This window comes from Kryptolebias marmoratus, linkage group LG6, assembly GCF_001649575.2.
Source record: "Kryptolebias marmoratus isolate JLee-2015 linkage group LG6, ASM164957v2, whole genome shotgun sequence".
In the NCBI taxonomy this organism is placed as follows: Eukaryota; Metazoa; Chordata; class Actinopteri; order Cyprinodontiformes; family Rivulidae; genus Kryptolebias; species Kryptolebias marmoratus.
In genome coordinates, this window is record NC_051435.1 from 21,330,443 (window position 1) to 21,351,978 (window position 21,536).

The 21,536-nt window shown below is 38.9% G+C and overlaps 1 protein-coding gene across 1 annotated transcript in view; it reads left to right on the forward strand.

The window, feature by feature from the left end:
* LOC108238837 (frizzled-5-like) overlaps positions 1-21,536 on the forward strand; it is a 61,707-nt gene that overhangs the window by 16,010 nt on the left and 24,161 nt on the right. Inside the window, exons 5-7 of the mRNA XM_017421150.3 lie at positions 5,352-5,497; positions 5,975-6,168; positions 11,543-11,606. Coding sequence (XP_017276639.1) covers positions 5,352-5,497; positions 5,975-6,168; positions 11,543-11,606 — 404 coding nt within the window. The remainder of the gene's footprint in view (positions 1-5,351; positions 5,498-5,974; positions 6,169-11,542; positions 11,607-21,536) is intronic.

Below are 21,536 nucleotides of genomic sequence, written 5' to 3' on the forward strand. Positions count from 1 at the left end.
CAGTGTTGGATGATGTTTACAGCTGGAACTATAAATAGTTACTCTAAAATCAAAAAAAAACTGAGTCTTAAAATTTGGAGTCCCTGCGTATCTGTGAGAAATTCTGAAAATGGAGGTTATTGTACAGTCTAAAAGAATAAAAAGGCCACCACGGTCCTTTCCAGGCACAGTCTGAGGCTTCTGGACATTTTTCAATATTTAGTTGTGCAATTTGGCTTCGAAATTAAACTTGCACATTACAATTTGCCCAAATTATAAATTGGACTAAATCAAGATCACATAGTCTGGATCGGTGACCTTAGCCAAGATAGACATCTTGAAGCCAACACTGATATTCTTATCAAGCCCAAATCTAACAGTAATTGATTTTACTGACAATATTTGGATTACTTTCTCTTTTACTTTTGGATGAACTGTTCGAAAGCCAGATTATACACCCCTCACACGTTCCCGAGTCCTTGTGAAATGTTTTATAATGTTTATCCTCCTTTAATTGCTTATATTAATTTTAAAGAGGTTTATATTTATTGTCAGCAAAATAAACAGAAGCTTACAGCTTTACTTTGGCAGCTTAAATCTCAAAATGGAAGGAGCATTTTTATTCACTCAGTAAAGCCTTACATGCACGTCTTTCAGTTGTAAATGTGCATATTTACAACTTTTGTATCATAAATGTGAATTATGGTAAACCATATTGTTTATTTTATCAATCCTTTATGCTAGTATGGTTTCTACTTAACTATAGTGCTTAGTTTAAATGAATTTTGCTCTTTTTTTATTTATTTATGAGGACAAATAGATTTTTGCAACGCCCTTACAAATTTAGTCACAAATAGCATTAAGTTTAAAGGAGTAGTTGGTAAATTATATACACATTATATAGTAAAATAAAAGTAATTCATAATATTTTGTGTGTATGGTGTACCCATCTGGTTTTATAGTTTTCTCTGCCTTTTTAGGTGTTCCTGCAGTTTTAGTGCATGTTGTGGATTTGTCATCATCAGGTCATTATGTGATTCATAATTAAAAGATCATGGAAGTGCTTTAGGTGTGGTAAGCAGAATTTTACTGCCATGTGTTTGCACATGTGGGTGTGTTCTCCTCTTTTGCTCGTGATATAGAATTTGAGGTCAAACCTTTGAGGCCAAAGATTGTTTTCTGGTTCTCCAATGTTTTCAGGCTTTTTAGGTATGCGTCTTTGTTCCTGCGGTCCCCACAGAAGCAGACCAAATTGGAGGCCAGAGTTGGCTAGAGAACTGGTCTGGTGGTTAGCCATTTCCTTGAAGTGACACTGTGTTTCTCTGACTGTTAACCATCACCTCGGCATGCTGGCTTACAACCAGTGGACTGTGGTTGTTTTTGAAAGGACAACCACCCCAAAACACCAGCATGACCTCACTGCTATAATTAACCTACCTATATGAGTTACACATTTATATTTCACTTTAAACCCCTCAGTGAGATAATACTGTTATCTGTTTATTTACATTAACTACAAGCAATAGAATAAATTATAAAGAGAATAAAATATATAATGTAGAAATTTGATTCTGCTGGTCCCATGTTAATAGGGTGCTGCAAAGTCATACAGCTGTTGTATCCTCTCCTGTGGCAATTCAGCTCATAACTGACCTTCGACATCTGGCTCATTGGCACCAGGTTGAAGTTGACGTCTGAGTTGATCCCCTTTGCATGGATAAAGATCAGGGGACCTGGCGGGCCACTGGAGGCCCTCAACACGACACCTAGTTTATACTCGCTGTTCTTGGCTCGCTCATCAAAACTGATGTCACAGCACATGTCATGCTGTGGGGGGTTTGTATCTTTTAGGTCTGTCAAAAACTTAAAAGCACAGGATTTGCTCATTTTACATCACCTTGAGATTAGATGTCTCAGCAACTTCAATTTGTTTACCCCAAATCTTTGAAATAACCAAAGCTGCTTCCCATTAAACTTCTTTATTGATCATCTTCGGTGGAAAAAAAGGTCAGTCTTACAGCAGAAGAGCTTCTTAATATTCCCACAGAACCAAATGTTTAGCAAGGTTTATGTAACTGACATATTGCTGAGGTACAGTATATCAAATGCATACAGTAGCTTTTCAAGCCCCATCTTATGTAATTGCTATATTAGTTCACAGTTATCATACCTGTAATTACACTTTTCATCCAGTGCCAACACAAAATGGACATTTAAAAGTAGATTATAGTCACAGAAGAACAAAACATTTCTTCTTCCCACATCTTGGGTACAGTGAATGCAGCATGATTTGAAGTTAAAGCTGGGTGACGATATAAATGAGATGGTTTAATTTCTTGTACTGTGAACTATAAAAATGTGTATTTTTCCTCTGAAAATCTGAAGTCCTCACTGAATAATATTTTCAAACCTATAGTGGGCCCCTAAAAATAACAGGGTTGTGTGTTTTGGGAGTTTTTGAGTTGGTAGTGACTTTAGACACGATGTGTCTTCTCTAAAGCAATGAAGATAAATAACAGTGGAGCTCTTTCCTCCAGTGGCCGTGGAACTCCCAGATGGTATTCGGTAGAAAAACCCAAAGTCTTGACCCAGTCTTTAGACCCTGTATTCCAAACTAAATGAGCATCTACAGGATGTGCCTTAACAAGCCTGATTCATGAGGCCTCACCCCACAAACCACAGGACTCAAAGAACCTAAAACCGCCATGCTGGTTGCCAGATGCCACAGAAGTCTAAGTCCATACCTACTTCATTATTGTCCGCTGCCATGAAAGGCAGGCGATCATGTAACTGTCTGTGTTTGTGTGTTCATTTGTCTCTGTTCTGCAAAATATCTCATGAACCACTGCACAGATTTTGATGATACTTTCAGAAAGTATTCTTTGGATGTACCTCTACAACTGAACAACTTTTGGAGTCAATCCATCCAGATGACCGCCACAGCTAATCATCCTAAAAAAAAAAAAAAAATGGCGGTAATTTAGTCCCTTTTCTAACTATTAAGCTAATTTTTGGTGTGGTAATAGCTGAGAGTCCTTCGCAACACATACTTTGAGCGCTAACAGAATAATCAAAATCTTTATTTAAAACCTTGGCATGCAAGGCCAAGGGCGATACGCCTTTCTTCAAGGAATGCTACTTTTATTACAGGCAAATGCTTTTAATATTTTTATTTGCACTGAAACATCAAACTAGTTGATTTAGAAAAGATAAAATAAAATATTAAACTAAAGTTATTGTTGGTCAAATCAAGTGCTTTATATATACTGGTTTTATTTAGCTTACCATGATTCATCAATAATACTTACATAAATCCTCAGGTAAAATTGAAAATTGAAATGGTTGCTAGTTACAGCTCAGGATGAGTTCACCACAGTCCAAGTTAGACTCCTACATGGGTATTTTTGTTCTTTTCATCAGAGAAAAAAAAATGCATTCATCTTTAAATGCTGATTACACTATTGTCTGTGTTGTTCAGACTTCAGATTAGAGTCTGTGATGAAAAAAAAAACTAGCTGATCTAACTTCTCTTTATTGTCTGCCTTTATCTTGCTTGATCTTTCTTCTCCTCTGTGTTGATCATTCATTCCTCTCATCCCTCAATAGCCCTGTCCTTTTTTCTATTTCTTGTTTTTCACTCGGTTGTGTTTCTGATGTCGGAGCACTGCGGACAAACACGCTGACACATGTCCCTCTGCTTCCGTTTTTTTTGTTTTTTCCTTGGCGAGCCTCTGTTTTGTTGAGGTGGGGGAAACTAGATGACAATCTCACATATCTTTTCTTCCTGTCTCCCCTTCATTTGCTTTGCTGTTTTCCTCCAGGCTCCAGGTTCTGTAAGATGGTGTGGATAAGGGACACCTGTTGTAGCACTTTAGCGCTCAGCTGTTTGGGTGTGTGTGCACGTGTGTGTTCATAGATCAGGTCCGGGTGTTTGGGTGAAGAACAAACTTTAAAGAGCCTGGAAGACAAAGCAGGGAAGCTATCAAGCTAAACGGAGCAAAGGATCTGTTGGTCTTTAAAGCGTTCTTACTGAAGGTTTGTGTTGTGACTACAGCAAGGCAGAGACTCCATTATCTTGGGATTACCTTCAGATAAATTGCGTAGATAGATTATTTTTATCCTTTTGTAAAAAAAAAAGAAAGGACACAAAATGGGAGCCATTAGTAAAACATTGCAAACAGTTTAAATATCATGTATGGAAGCATGTGTGGATTTTTTTCATTTTAGAGCTGAAGTTTGTTGTTTCTGTGTAGCGATTTGCGCTTGATTTTCTTCTTATTATTATTTTTTGGTACTCTAAAATAAATCCCCCCCCTCCAAAAAAAAAAAACAACATAAAATTTAAAAAAATTAAATGATATATGAATGTTTTGAATGACATGTTGCTGCGCCAAATTTTAACTTTGCACATTGTTTTTTTTTGCCACTTTTAGCACATAATTGCAAAACTATTGCTGTGATAAAACCTTTATGGATGTGTTATATTTGTTTTAAACAGCCATACATGCCATTAAGGGGAAACTCTGTCATTAAAATAGGCCATAAAAATGCAGAATGTCAGGCAGCGTTTCCTGAAGGACACGGCGCTGTTCTTATTTGCTTACTCAGAATGTGACTTTCTTTGTCTGCAAAAACAATAAAACCTCGCATGGTTGAATGAAAACATCACTACTTGTTTGGGAAATGTGTGCATTTAGAGATCTTGCCAGTTTTGTCCGCAGACTGCAAATCTTTTCGACAGTCTCAATCAATCATCCCGTGTTTATTTTGTTGATCCTATGTGGCTCCAGGCAACTCAGTGAAACTGCAGATTTTATCTTTGCTCATTAGGGATGTTTTTTTTTTTTCTTTAACTTTTCAAGCACATTCACACATCTATTAAAAGTTTATTGTACATTAATCAGTCATTTGAATTCCTATTTTGTTTTCTGATGTTCATAAAGCAACTGATTAACTTTCTGCAATCGAATTTCCTTTTGAACTTTGACTTTAGTGTTCATTATCTACAGGTTTACTGGTCTGGATTAGTGTGGAATTTAGTGGGGGTAGTAAACTGACACATTAACACCAAATTGTTTTCTATACAGCCCTTTTTATCACCATGACAGACAATCTTTTTTTTTACTTTGCCTGCTTCGGCACATCTTTAATTCATAAATCTGTCTTGTGCAATGCTTCAGTAATTAGTCTGTGAACAAACAGAGCACCTAGATATGGATCTCTTTGCTGAATTCTTCAGCTGCTAATGCGCAAGGTGTCAACATTATGGGGATAATTTAGGTGAACTGGCCTCCTCACGATAACAGACGCCCAGACACGCTTGTTGTGTCACATAAGTGTCACATATTTTTACACAGTGACTTTCTCCTCAGGTTGTCAGCATCCAATCGGTCTGTCCAGAGGAAAGGCAAAAGTTTGTTACTACAGTGGCTGGTACTACTGTCAGGGCTGCCATCAGGATAACTCTTTCCTCATCCCAGCACGCCTGCTGCACAACTGGGACACCAGTAAACACAAGGTGGGAAAACACACCTGAAAATACTCAATTTGAAATATCAGAGTGTCTTTTAAAGTCTTGGATGGATATTAACTAGCCACTGTTGACCAGTAAGTGCATGTTTTCCTTGAAGGGGCTTTTCTTTAGTGAAACTTGGATAGGACTATTCATACAACAAATGCCTGTGCACTTAATGTAAAGCTATATCCAGAAGGCATAGTCTTAGATCACAGTAATGAATGGAATGAGTGGGAAACAGCCAGCCTGGCCTCATCCAAAGGTACAAAAAAAAAACAAGAAGGCACGTCTAAAACTTACAAATGAACATGTTAGATCCTGCCTAATCTGTACAAAGGTGTAGGCTTTTGTTAGGCTTTTAAAGCCCACTCCATTCATTATAAACACGGAGAGAACAGCTTCTTGGGGATTATCTCTTGTGTATCAGTGGTCCTTTTGGTGCATTGATCTAAATATAAACTCCTATATGTTCTCCTCCAGGTGTCTAAACAGGCCAAGGAGTTCCTGGAGTTTGTGTACGAGGAGCCATTGCTGGATATCCAGCAGCTCAACCCCTGCCTGTATGAACACTGCGAGCCTTTGAGCACAGTGCTGCGTCTCCGTCAGCAGCTCCAGTCGCTGAGAGCCTACCTGTTCAGCTGCAGAGCAACCATCGCCGAGGACCTCAGGCGAAGGTATGTCGGCTGCAGCTTTGTCGCGTCCTTTGGCAACACTTTGTAAAAGCAAGTTGGAGACATGAATCCTGGCGATTTTGGCTTCTGACATCTCACGGTGAACTACTGTTTTATTGCAAAACAGTGTCACAAGTTTTGAGCACTTAAAAAGTCAAACAACAATCATAACAATACAATTATATAAATCCAGTAAATATTGTATGTACACTGTCTACTGTGCAAAAAAGTCACCTCCTGGATTGAACTAAACAAGAAAGTAGGAGCCTCTCAGTGGAAAAGTACAAAAGGGTTCATTATATTTCAGCTCCTAACATTTTTGTTTAACCCTAACTGATGCAGTGAACAGCTTTGTTTCTTAAACAAACCTGGATGGCACATTCTCACATTGATTAAAAAGGTATTACTTTATTTTAAAAGGTCAAACTATTGGTCCGCATCCATAAACCAAATAACTAAGCAGGTTAAGAAAGCTACTACAATATGATTCAAACTGTACAATGCATTATAAAAACCAGGAGAAAAAAATGAGCAGTTCACTATTTGAAAGTGGACATGAGAGCATTTCCTCTGTCCATTTGGGGAAGAAAGTCAAGGTGTTGGGACTAAACAACTGTGTAACCTTAAAGCAACTTCTTTAAAAGGTTTCAGTGTGCTTAAGAGCATAAGATTAGATTCTATAGAAATTAACTGATGCGTCCAGTTTTGCTCTGTTTCAAAGTGATGGCGCATCTGAGTAAGAGAGAGGTGTAGGACGATGCACCCATCCAGCACCATACCTGCTTTAAAGTCCTGTGGAGGCCGTGTTGTGATCTGGGGTTTGCTTCAGGTTCTATAGCAAGAAAGTCATGAAAGTGAGATCAGTTCATCTCCTGAACGTTGATCTTCTTTGCTTAAACCAGGACGTGTCCATACTGCTGAAGTTGTAAATCATTCTTTCAGTGTTTGCCTTCGTGCTGTTATTTTCTGTGGAGCTGTTCGCTTTGTCATTTAGAAATTTAACCAAAATGTAGATGTAATGTAGGTGAATACTTTTTTTTTTTTTTAAACTAATTAAAAAATGCCTGACATCAACAGTAAAAGGAAATATTTCACACAGTAAACTTCTGGGTTTTGACTTTTAACGTCTTTTTGTTGTTTTCTGACAGAGGCTGAGTTTATGGGGATTCTTAAAAAAAAAAAACTTAAGAAGCTGTGTTTGATACCCTGAAATATTTGTCCTAAAACATACTTCCAACATCTCAGAGGATCTGTGTGTGTGTCTGAGTTCATGTGTATATATTGCCATAACTTTTATCTTCATGCATTCCTGTGTGTGGTCGTCAGAGGGGGTGGGTGTTTATCTGAGCGGGGTCCCTCACTGAAAGCCTTGTCTGCGGGCAGATGGATGCTTCCTGCCCTTGTCCGGGTCACTAATACCTTCAGACCTGACAGAATCAGCTGATGGACTTGCTAAATTATTAGAGTTTAGATGGAGTTTTAGTAAATGAGTCAATGGACCAAGAATTTATCACTTTAATTATTTATTAATTGTTGCCAAAATGATAACCTTTGATTGATTTAATATTTTTGCTTTAATATAATGAAGTATATTCATTTATGAGATAAATAATAAACTTGATGAGCCTAGAAACATAAAGGTATCAGATCTGTGAATCATTTCCTGTGTGACATATTTGTATTAATTAATTACTGTATTGGCAAGTTCTACTGGATGTATAGTAAAAATTTAAAGACTTGTAAGTAGATGATTCTTTGGAATGACATCTGAAGGTCCAGAAAAAATCTTGCAACAGTACCTTAAAACAATCATTCTCAAACTGTGGTACAAATACCATAGATGGTACTCAGAATCCATCTTTTGGTACTTTGAAAAAAATTGAAATAAACTACTTAGAAGTTAAAAAATAAGCAAATCAGTTGTCATAAGATGAACTGGGATGTAAAGCTAAAAAGCAGAGGTAGCCAAAAACATGAGCGGTTCGAGAACATTATGGTCTTTGCTCGAACTGGAAAGTACTTTATGAAAAATGGAGTGGACGGTGGTTAACCAACATGCTGGTGGTTATATAAGCAAGGAAGTCTTGAGAACAAAAAGTGTAAAACAATGAGGAAGAGCAGCAGAAGAGCCAGTACCACAATGTATGTGTTGTTGATCTTGGTAACAAATTCCACTGAACCATCAAATCTTACAGTACGCCCTACAACCAGGCTTAGGGTTAGGACTTTTGCCACTTGGCCCATTTATGTCAAAAATGAATATAGGTTTGTAAAATTGCTGTTTTCAGTGTATTTTATTTGAATTAGTAACTGGAGAGTATAGTATTTTATGAGGTGGTGCTTGTTAAGAAATGTTGGAGACCACCGCCCTAAAATTTACAGTATATCAGTTTCCAACATTTTGAAATGCCAGACAATGACCATAAACTACTAGTATTTCTAGAAGAAGCCCCAAGTGAAGCATGTTGCTCCTCAGAGCAGCATCGTAGCATTTTGTGTTTACTTCTGTCCCATTAGCTAATGCTGGCCAGCACCCCACCACTTCCAAACAGTGCAGGATTGATGAGGCCCGTGGCGCTAAAACCTTCCCAGAGTCATTAGTCTACGCCAGGGGGATTTGAAAAGAGATATCTATTGTGTACAGGCGGAAAGCTGTAGACACAACTCTCCCAACCACACAAGACTCTAAAGGTTGACAGGTGGGGTGGTTGTGTTCTTGAACACTATCAGCGGTTACAAATGTAAAAAAGAAAGCTCCTGAAACCTGCTTAATATTGCAGAGTAGAGATAGTTGTTTTATTGTCAGTTTAGTAAAGCTGAGAATATTTGAATGGTAGCGATCAGTCAGTAAAAAAAGGTTCATACAATATATAAGTTAAGGCTAAAGAGTTTGTAATAAGCTGGTGTTGGTTGTAGTACATTGTCCTTCCCAGACAAAACAGGACGCAAAAGCTGAGGCGATCTTTTTATGCAACTTTTTTTAAGCTCTAACACAACACTTGCTAGATTACCACTAATTTGCAGTCTGTATATTTTAAGTTCACAAAACAACTACGTCATATTGACGATAGATAGTTCACAACACAATTACACCCCCACTCGTTTTTTTTTTTTTTTTTTTTTTTTTTACACTGTTGTTTGAGGTTTTTGAGATTTGCAGGTATTTATTTATGCACAGATCTCTTTTGGTCCAAACGCAGCATGACAGTCAGACTGAGGTCTGGACTTTAACTGAGCCCTTGCAACAATTTACTACTGTTTATTAGCCTTCTGAGCCTGCAGTCATTGTCCTGTTGCATGGTCCAATGTCAGTCATGTAAAAATATATAACTATATGTCATATTTGAATTTAAAACACTGTGGTGTACAGATGAGTTTATGGTTGACTCAAACCGTGTAAGGTGCCCAGTTTCCCTACCTGACAGTCATGAGGGGTTTAGTTCAGATGCAATGTTGTAAATTTAAGCCATACTGCCATTTTCTTATTATAGAGAACTTCCAAATATCCTAACCTGTTGTAATTACATTTAACCTCCTAACTAAGTCCTGTACAGTCTCATGTTTTTTTTAAGTACAGATGAACATTGCAAAACCTGACTTCAGGTGAATTTGGCGGGACCTCCGCTCCTCGAACAAATAGCTGCGATCGTTTCTACTACTATTCCATTAATAAAGATTCTTACTGCTGAATGTTGGTTGGTTAGTTAATCAGGTTTATTTGATTAACAACACCTGGATGCTACTAATTTTTATACGACCGTCCTAAAATGGTACGTATTACGTTATTGTAGTATGTTTGAGCCGAGCTCTAAATTTATTACCCCTTTAACATAGAAATGTCAAACTCCACAGCTGAACACCTCATGGGTCTGGGATGATCCCTTTTGATTTCAAGGTCACGGAAGTCAAAAGTTAAGGTCACAGGTAAACCCTTTGTGAAAACCTTGTCTGTGCTCAAACTCCATTGTATTCAGGATTGTTGTGTGAGGAAATTCATGTTTTGGATTTACCGACAATTTTCTGACAGACATACTTTGTACCATTGATGGTGCTCTTGTTTTAGTACTTATGGAAGCAATAAGGGTTGACTTAGTTTTTCTGACACTACTTTGACATACAGACTCTATTTTCTTTCTAAATAAATATGGAAATCCTGTCATTTGTCATGGGTTGTCTATCTGAGGTCAAATCAGACTAAATTTATGGCTTTGTTAGGACTTTATATATATATTTTTATTATGTCTTCACCTGTTAAACCTTTGTACTAAAGGAACAGCTTATATTTTATTAATATTATATATACCTGGTTTTGTTTTTTATCTGGGGTTCATGTGCAGCACCCAGTGGTTAATACGGAGTTTACTTTTAGTTCCTTGTGTCTGTAAAATGTTTGACTGTGTCAAGTATTAGTAAAAAATTAACCATGAGCTAGATTCACCACAAACATACACCTTTTATGCATTATTACTGCAAAATATAAATATATTGTTATTTTAACAAATGTTTTTTTTTCTTTTTTCTGATACAGCTTTGGTTTGCTTTTGATTTAGATGTGTATCTTTCAAACACACTCCATTTACAACTTACAACATTCTGCACACACTTAATTCAGGTCAGACCCACCTTGGATACACAATCATAATCCCCAGGTGACAACGGAGTTTTAATGTCAGGTGTGTCTGCTAAAATGGAAAAACCCCTCACAATATTGATTTAAGATGTAGAAATAAAAATGAGTCTTTGCGAACATAAACATCATTTGTTTGTGTGTGTGGGTGGGTGTGCCTTTGGACACGTGCACAAATCTTTATCATCTAATCCTAGAATGTGTTTGCTTTTTGGTGCTTTTATGAAGATCAACACACACTTTAAGAGTAGGCCTCATCTGAGCACAATCTGACTTTTTCTTTGTTGACTCATGAATGCTGATGTGGTAACCATTGGTAACGTGCCAAACAGAGTAGATTATCAGTCAGGCCTATCATCACGGGGTGACAAGATCACACATTCACACATCCTTGTGTTTTACTGACACTCATCACAGCTTTAGACAGGATTTAACGTGGTGCCATCTATCTTAGTCTTGTGAAAGGAGAGCAACACACTCATGCTTGTTACTCTGTCACTGTGTGGACGGTTATTAAACCAATGGATTCCCCATATCCTCACAACAACCTTACTAATCTATCCTAACTCTACTCGTGTCTCATTCTAGTCCTAGTGCAACATTTCTTTACCTGTCACCTAATCAGTCAGTTTATCCTTGATTGAAAGAAAGGGTTGGAGAGTGTCATCTTTTTTTCATCACTTATTGCCAAACAGATAAACTGCGCTGTGGAAAATGACGCTGTAATTGTTGTTCTTGTGTCTCTGACAGGATTTTCCCAAGGGATTACCTCCTACAGCACATTCACCTGTACTCCCTGGCTGATCTGCAGCAGGTACACACACACACACACGCATATATATAGATACAAACCTGTACACAGATGCTCACAGTAATACCAAGGCCATTTCAGGGCTTACATTTTTCATTTAGTTTTGGTTGTTACTGATCTGGTTCCGTCGTCTTCAGATGTTCTGTTTTTATTATTAGCTTAGGTGGAAATTAAGGTACAGTGTTGAAGAATGCCTGTATTTAGGCGTTAAGTATGTTGATCAACATTGAGCCTGTTTTTGTTTGCCATTGTGATTGACATGTTGACAGATGTGGTCAGACAGGAGTCCTCGTGGATTGTGACGTTTGCAGATGACATTGTGATGTGTAGTGAGAGTAGGGAGCAGGTGGAAGTAGATGAGTTTAAGTACCAGGGGCCAATCATACAAAGCAACAGGCAGAGCACAAGAGAGGTGAAGAAGAGAGCACAGGCAGGGTGGAGTGGATGCAGACGAGTGTCAGGAGTGATCTGTGACAGGAGCAGAGCTGCAAAAGTGAAAGGGAAGGTTTACGAGATGGGAGTGAGACCTGCTGTGATGTATGGTTTAGAGACGGCGGCACAAACAAAAATACAGGAGACAGAGATAGAGGTAGTGGATCTGTTGTCCTGATGATGTTACAGAAATCATCTGTCAAATTTTAGCACAAGTAACAATATACTAATAAAAGATGCAAGGTTGGTTGATAAGTTTCCTAATTTACTGGAGCCAGTTTGTGTTGCTGCAAATTCCTATCTTTTTATTTCTCTCCTCAGCTTAAAGCTGATATACTTTTTGCTAGATGATGTTTTATTAAAAAAAAAAAAAAAACCTTTATTGGTCTGGATAGGTGTTGAATTTTGTGATAGAAGCTCTCAGGTAGGAACGATGTCCCCAACCTTCTGGTTGTGTCATCACATTATAAGAGTAGGGTCAGGGTCTCAGTCAACACTGGAAAACACTGTCTCTTCAACAATTTCCAAAATGTAAACCACTCCCATATCACTGATGTGGTGTGACCTTTGGTCAACAAGCCCGTCTATTCAGATTTGGAAAGTGCAAGTGCAGATTGAGTTTCCTGTCCTGTTTTGTGCCTGGTTGACAGTCCACTCCTTCTCCCTAATTTTCCATTCAGTTTTAACTCTTGGTAAAGGCTCAAAGATGGTTTTGTAGTAAGAAATTAAAAGCCTAGCATTCCCCGAAGGAATGTGTATTGCTTGCTACCGTCAAAGCCAAACTTGAAAAGTGATGGACATTTAGCCTTTTTGGTCACGTGTTAAAAATACTGTTTATGAACATTCACACAAGATATTTTCAACAACCTGTTAGCTCTCAGAGCATGTTTTGAGAATGACTCAGTTACATCCACACCAAGTTTTAGCTCAGTATGTGTGAAATTATCTGAGTTGAAAACATTTTTGTCTTCACTAAGGTTGATAAGCTGTCTTCATCTTGAATCAAGTTGACTCTGAAAGTTAATCAGTGTAGATTTAAATCCAAGGATTACTTTGGGAGAGTTTCAGTAAAGTTTGTTCGGTGGTTCATGAGACAGAAATGCATACGGGATCACCAGCCTTTTGGCAGCTGGTGACAATAATTGTGTATTTTTTTTTTTTGTGATGGCCAAAATGGTTCACACAGTGTACCTGTATGAAGTGTTTGTGCTGAGATACAAGCTTTTCACTTTATCAAGGGCACAACTAAAATGTGGTATGTTTATTTTCAAGAGATCAAGTGATTTAATTTTATTTAACTGAGACTAATTTTTTAAATAAAAAAAAACAAAACAGTTCAGTTGTCTCATTTGGAACAGATTTACCTATTTCATGGGGAAAATGTAACCTTCTGTGGAAAGAATTTATCTCAGACTTTTAAAACATTTTTTTTTCTTTTTTTTTGTAATTTTAACATTCAAGACACCTCAGTGAGGTATTGCTTATTTGCCCAGCTGATTGTGATCAAATTGCCAGTTATCATAACCTCTACATGTGCGCCTGCCCGCCTCTGTTTCAATTAAACAGTGGAATTTAATTTAAAGGATTTAAATGTTTTCTGTTTCACATGAAAGACATTTTTTGTAGCAAAGATGAGGAGAAAGAAAGAAAACGCGCCCCGGCCTCTCCGTAGTTCAGCGTTGAGCCGTCAAACTGAGTTGGGGGTCTGAGGAAAGCGACCAGAAATGACTGAAAAGTTCTTTTGTTTGTCATTATGTTCATTATGTAGTACCCTGCCCCATTTTTTTCTTCTTCTTCTTTTTATCCTGCTCTGACTCAGACCTCGGACTCTCACGGTGAAAGGGACTGGACCCCCTCCTCCTCCTCCTCCTTCACTCCCACACTCTGTCTCTCTGCTTCACTAATTGGTCACATTCAGAATCAACAGGCAGAAAAACAAAGTGTGACATCCCTCCATTCTTCCCAACATCCCCTTGGCCTCACACACGCTCAGCACACATGTGTGCTTTGTGAGCGTTTCTTTCCCCGCTACAACTCTCGGACTCAACTCACAAACCCCCCAGACCAGAGATTTGAGTCCTAATGCCAACAACAGGAGTCTTTGATAGGGTTCACTCGGCTTCCTCTCTCTGAGATTCTCGAGCACTCTGCCTCTTAATTGGTTTTCCATATTAACAAGCTTGTTTCTTTTGATTCGCCTCCTGAATAAAATGACGCACGTAATCAACGTGGCTTTTTTTGTTCCCGCTCAGAGGTCAGTGAAGGCTGAGCGTCTCTGACTGAAGCCTGGACCACACTGGTCTTTTCACCTCCTGACAAATAGCCTCCACCCATATCCTTCATTAGGAGCCCGTTCATTTTGTAGAAGCCATATGTGTTTGTCCAAGGACACTCTAGCCGCTCCTTCTGCTGGCTTTAAAGATAGTTTCCACGGTTTTGTGCGGAAGGCTAAAGTAGCATGAAAATGTTTGTGTGTTTTGCACGCAGCGTGCTTCCCACAGTGACACCCTGGCATTCCCTGTATGCCAGGCATGCCTCTCCACTCACACTTGTCCAGACACACAGAGGCCTCTTAAGTTAATGTTAGGTGTTCTCAGAAAGTTTCCCAGATTCTCCTTGTGAGTGTAGGAGGAGCGTTCATCCTCAAATGCACAACACTCCATTATAAACAAACTAAAAAACAATATAAACGTTGCACAAGAAAGTAAGGAAGTTTGTGTTTGGTTGATTATATCTTTGTTGTAACAATACATCTAGGCAATAAATCTTATACGGTTGGAAAGCGTGTTTATTTCCCCATAAATGGTGCCACATTCGAAAGGAAAATGCATTTGTGGTTTGAGCAGCAGATGTGAGTTCGTGGGTTGCGCCCATGAAAAACTTGCCAAATCTTCTCTGCCAATGCCAAACAGCTTATTTTGCTACTGACTGTTGTTTGGTGTCGTTCACTGGATTGGATGATTGGAGTCTAAGGGAATGAGACATATTGGTCATTTAACAATTTATTCGTTCAAAGGACAAAAGCCTCAGTAGCATGTAAAATATTCATAAAATGTGAAATGTAATCAAAATGGAAATTACAGCCACAGCTGAGCTACACTTTTTTTTTTTTTTTTTACTGCCAGAACATGTGGGCGCCTTCACTCATTGATCCATGGACATCTGCTCCATCAGTTAAGGCGTTTTTCGGTGGCTCGGTTTGTGGTCTTCTCTGCAAGTCTTTGTCCTTTTAATTTAAAACAGAAACATAAAATAGGCAATAATCTTAAATCCTCAAACAGTTGCTAACATTAGCCCTCGTTAAGATGAGCATAAAATAAGGTTCATGGCACCATTGCCCTTACTCGGATGTGTTTTGACATGTTTTGCGTTCAGAGTCGCATATTATTGGCTTTGTTTTGTACTTTTCAGGAGCATAAACTATTTTAATTTGTGCTGGCACTTTTTGCGCTGCTATAATAAGTAAAGTAAAGATAAAAAAACATGCTTTGTGAAGCGTGTGGATAGCTTTCAGCTTTTTGTTTTACCTGTGTGCGTGTTTGTTGGGAAGTAAATCGCTTAATAATGGGGCGAAAAAATGCAATAGTTTTTGAAAAGTATTTTTGGTTGAAATGCCCATCTCCGTTAGGACTTCCCGATCAAAGTAACTATCTGATGCAACTATATTGCAGTGTAAAAATCAATACAAAACATGTCCCTGCACATTTTCCATCACCGGGTAGGTTTGGAGGTTGCTCAGGGGTCATTTGAAGAACTCCAAGGTCAGCCGGTTGGACGGACTCCACGTTGCACACACGAACATGCAGCAGGTTTTGTGTGTGTTTGTCTGTGATGGAGGAGTGTGTTATCCAAACAAAGTTCACCCTGGTTCTTCTCAGCCTTGTTATCCCAGCTGGCTTTCTAGTTTCTCAATGGAGCTGCGGATGTGTGTGTGTGTGTGCGTGAGGGAGAGAGAGAGAGGAGGGAAGGCTAACGGCTGTTAAACAGCAGTTTTAGGGGATTAGGAGGTTTTGGAGCACAAAGACTCTGCGTGCAGCAAAGAAAGAGGTTGAACTGGAGGGGGAGGAGTTTAAGAGGATGGATGGAAAAATAAGAGCTGAAAGTGTGTGTGTGTGTGTGTGTGTGTGTGTGTGTGTTTTGCAAGGGTTTTTAGAGGGAAAGAGGGTCAATGATGTGAATATAGGTGGAGACTTGAGCCTCACTGTTTTTCCACAATGTTTATAAGCTCTTTTGGTGTTTTTTTTATTGTTTTTTTTTTAAATGTAATTCTACTTCAGAAATCTATGCAAATTTTCTGTTTCAACATTGAGATGATGGATTTTTAAATATTTTGTTTAGTTTTTTTATTTAGTGCAGTATTTTATAAGTCTACACTGACAAACTTACTTACTTACTGTATACCAGCCACTGTTCAGTGTTTTTGTTCAACTGAGAAAAACAACTGGAGCTCTGTCATATTCATATTCAGAGTTTTAAGTGGCCCCTTCAGTCAAATACAACAACATAAACTAAACTAAAAAAACAAAAGTATATTTTGCACGCCCCTGCTTGCTGAAACTATAAAGGCTCCTTCAGAATAAAGCTCTGAAGCCAAAGCAATTCCGTTTCTCCGGTTCTTAGACTGAGACACTGAAAGGCTGTCTGTTCGCTCAGCTGAGGTGTTTGTGTTTAACGCAACAAAAGAAACTGCTGCAGGCGCAATGCCAGAGTATCATAGTGCTGTTTTTATTCCACGGGACAGTTTGACTCAACGTGACTCTTCTTGACTCTTCTTTACATTTCAGAATAAATAGAAGTCGACACTTCCTATCTTCGACTCTGGTCATGAAGCTACAGTGACACACAAAACATCCAACACCTTTTTTTCCACACTGGAGAGATGAGTCCTCATTTAAAGATTTGCATTTCAGGCTGACACACTTGAAAACTGTGAGCACAACATCAGAGAATTGCAGCGGTCTGGGCTGTGCAGACGTTGTTGCTTGAAACCTCCGCTGAGGTAGTGTTTGTTCAAGTGCTACGATTTACAATGAACCCCCTCCACGAAAGCACAAAGAGCCAAAAAAGCAGATGTTTCAGAGACATGCAACCAGTATTTTTTTTTTTTTTTCCAGGTTTTACTCCTTCAGAAAGGAAATTGATATGAATCTGAGCAGCCACTGAACCATGATCTGAGCACTGACATAGCTGTTGTTTAGCTCACACTCTGAGGACAGCTATCAGTATTTTTTACTCATTCATATTTAATTTTACAGTCGGAATTATTGGCCTTTTGTGGTCCTGCTGCCCTGTCGTACTTTGTTGAAGCTAATAAAATGGTCGCCGATTATTTACAGCGACCATTTTTGACCTTAGGAAGCTAAATGTAATAAAACAAGCTAGTAATAAGTTATTTGAGTGGTTTAATGAAAAGAAAAATGGATCCAGACCTTATATAGATCCAGCAAACTGCCTTTGATTAACTTGTTTACATCACTTTGTCCCCTGCTCACTTATTTACCTCTGTCACTCTCCATCCATCCAACCCACCCTTGTGTTCCTTCCTCCTCCTTACCCGTCGTCCCTTCAGAGAACCAGTCAGTCACCAGAGCGGTTCTGCCACTCGTTTGACTCTGCCCAGTCCAATTATAGTGGGCCTTAATTACTGAGCCTGTCAGCCTCCATCAGGAGAGCCATTTGTCATGTGGACTGGGCTGGACCGGACTGAGCAGGCCTGCTTCAGCCTGGTGTGGGTGGAGGGGGACACATTTGTCTGTCTGGTACTTTCAGTAACTGTCAATCTGTCTGGGTGCCTTAAAAACTTTATGAAGCTGTTCTCAACTCATCAAGCTCTCATATTAAATATAATTTCCTAGTGTTAGCTCTACTTCTACTCCTACACCTACTCCTACCACTTGGCCCTTAGTTTAAAGTCACAAGGAATAGTGGTTATGATAAGCCATTAAAAAGTGGGACAGACCTTTAATAGCAAGGCCATTTGATTTTTATAACCTCATCGAACATAACACATTTTAATACCATTCAATAGACGATTTAAAGACAAATCCAACTCAATTTAAATTTTTAAAACGGTCTACTGGTTACCAATTTATTGTCAGAATCTGTCTAAATTAATACAATTCTTAAATAGACAGCAATGGGAAGTACTGTGTTGAACTTCCTGGAACTTCCGTTCGCACGCCGGGCTGAAGCCTCTGATCGCTCTGATTGGCTGTAAATTTTCAGATTATTCCTTCGCGAATAAAACATGAGCAGAGGAGTCGAAAGTGCCAGCTCCAGCTCGCAGATTTTGTTAATGTAGGTTATAAAATGTTTTACTTCATCTGAGTTGAGAAATTAATGAATGAATTTGCTCGATCATTGTCTGACCCAGTTAGCTATAGCGCTACTCTGCGTTGTTCATTTAACGGATTAGGAACATATAGAGGATGAATGGGTTATGTTAAAAGGCTATAACTTGCTGATATTAGTTAATGGTGACAGCACCAGTTGTTAAAAAAGCTATTTTTTGGTGATTTTTAAACCCATCAGGGAGCGAGGTCCATTTCTTAATGGTCATTAACGAAAAAGCAGATTGACCAAAAGCTGAGTTTCTATTAGGATCTTGTCATTTGCTTTGAGTAAAGTTGGACAAATGTTTTCAGCGATAGACTTGCCACGTTATGAACTATTTATGGAATACGTCAAACATCTTAGTACAGTTTGATTGGCCAAACTCAACATTTGGCTTGTAGTTTAGTTATTTAGCTAACAACAGACTGTGACTTACAGCAGCATTTTTTTTCTGCTTGTTGGGGAAGATCAGCAATATCACCAAATGTAGTAACCCCATCCCTTTGCCCTCCCCCTACATCACAAAAACTAGTGGGACAGGTCCTAAAGTGGGAAATGGAATTTAGCATGAGTTTTTGTTGGACTTAAATGTTGAAGCGTTTTAAACCTGCTGAAACTTGTATGGAGATTTCAGACTCTACATCAGCACGCTTCAGATAAGCTGTGTTTAAGTCACTTCAGACAATCAGTCAAATGTAAGCTGTTTCAACGCCTCTTTCTCACTGCTTGACAAATCTGCTATGATGTAAAAAATCAACCTGAACAAAGATAGTCTTTGCAGGGTCTAGGTGAGGTCTTTAGGCAGGTATTAAGATTGTAGTATGCTCCACATTATGCATAATAGAGCAGAATTTGTTCACAAATTTGCACAAATGCACAAAAGATGTAACAAGGTCATTTTGGGGGTTTATTATCCTGTTGACAGTGTATTGGGAGTCCTGGCTGGAATGCAGTGGCAGCATATCCATGAACAGGGCCCATTCACACTGGCATGGCTTGGACATTGAGAATTTGAAGCGAGACTGGTCATGCTGTCCTCATATCTAGGTTACAGCCATGATTGTGACAATGTCACGGAAACAACCAGCACAGATTGTGATACCTTTGGGGGTAATGTTGTGCTAGCATGGCATGATCTTCTATCATGTAGCTGCATTCTGACACGGTCCAAGAGAGTCATTCCAAGGTGGGCGTGCAGAGTGTGGTGCAGGAGGATGTTAAAAAATAGCAAGGAAAAACCTAATTGGTGAATAATGAAAGCATAGCAGTATTACATTTATCTTCACACAGAAAGAGCTTTTACAGTTTTGCTGAGAACCAGTCATGTTCCAATAGGTTGTGTGAAGGGGTCCTAACAGTCCATAAATTTGTTTTGGTTTCTTTATTTTAGTTCTTTCCTCGTATTTGTAAGTAAATGATTTTTTATATATATGTATATGTTCATTGTAAGACAAGGCCTATTATGGTATGGTGACGTCCTTCTGTTCACCTGTGGACAGTTTCTTGTCCGAGGTCTAACTGTGCCACCATGTAACATAGGAATGTCAAACTGCACAGCTGGACACCTCATGGGTCAAAGATGATGCCTGTTGATTTCAAGGACATGGGATTAAGGCCACGGGTCACCCCTTTGTTTAAACCTTGTCTATGTTGCATCTTCACATCCCACTAACATATAAATGTTACCCTTTGTTTCCTAGATTGTACGTACCAACCGACATATTATGTACAGGGATTAAAGTTCTCCATCACTGCAACAGATTTCCCTCATTTGTAACGTGGCCAAGACGGATTTTTGTGAAAAAAAAAAAAAAAAATGACATTAAAGTCATTCAATCTTATGATACATGGATTAATTGGACGCTGCGAACCAGAGCCAAAGTTTAAGCTAATCAGAGCAGAGCAGGGCGGGTCCAGGTGCAAGCAGTGTTGCTAATTTAGGGGCTATGTTGTTATATTTAGCGCGCTTTCAGACCCCTCTAAAGACTTTTTCAATAAAGCGTCTAGCAACTTTTTCAGGTGTTTTGGAGACTTTTGAAGACCGACCTGAAGCAGGTACGGTTCTTTCCAATGAGCAGCGGGTGCTGCAGTGGACCCTCCTCTGTCCCACAGCGCTCACAGGTGGCTCACTCCTCCCACAGCGTCCCTCAGGACAAATTCACCCCACCACATCCAGATGCTAAATGAATCGCAGATGCTCAAAACTGCCACTCACTTCATGGTGAGCTGTAAATGTCAAATTTTCGTTGTCTAAAATAAATCACTTAACTAAAATAACTTTGAGTTTCTCTTTTGTCAATCCAAAGCCTGAATAAGGGATGAGAGTTGGAACTGGGACATATATGATAACAGTAGAAAAAAAATTTCAGTCAAAAAATATTTTGATATTTTTTGTTTAATCCCTATATGTACCACTGGTGGTACTCGTTTTAATTTTTTTATTTATGTACTGCCTTGATCAAAGCGTTAAATTTATCACTTTGCTTTTGCACAATTTTTTTCAGATTGTTTCTCTCGTGCATATGACCTGTTGTGTATTTTCAAGTTCTGACTGGACCCAATTTCACTTTTTAAGGGTTTCCAAAAACCATGGTGACTTTTGCTCACACCTGGACCTGTTCAGTGCAGACACACAAACTAGTTACATCATTTGTTTGAAGATTGCAGAATAGGTTTCTAATGAAGACTGTGTGTAAACTGTAGCTGTCATTGACCTGCTCATCTGATTAATGCAAACAGGATCAGTATATCTTAGTGTTTTTATGTTTCATCTGTGCGTGTGTGGTTTCTTCCTCCTCCTTCTATCTCAGGTCCTCCTCTCCTCTCGTCCTCTCGTCGTCTAAAAAACAACATGAAGGAGGTTATAATTGGGAGGTCCAGAGCTCTGCCAGGTGGAACCACTTGTGTCTGAATACAGGCGCTCGCTTCTCTCTCAAGATCTCTTGTTTATTGTACCTCTCTGCTCTCTCCTACTTTTTGCTCTGTTTTTTTTTTTTTTTTTTTGTTACTTTTTCCATCTCTGTCTTACATGCACAGGTCTAACTGTGATCATAAACCTGTCTGTCCTAATAGCACAACGTGCTGAAGCTTTGGAAACATGTTGAGTTTTCCATGCTATGTGCAGTCTTCCACAGTCTAGTTGCAACCCCTCTTCCTGCCCCCCCCCCC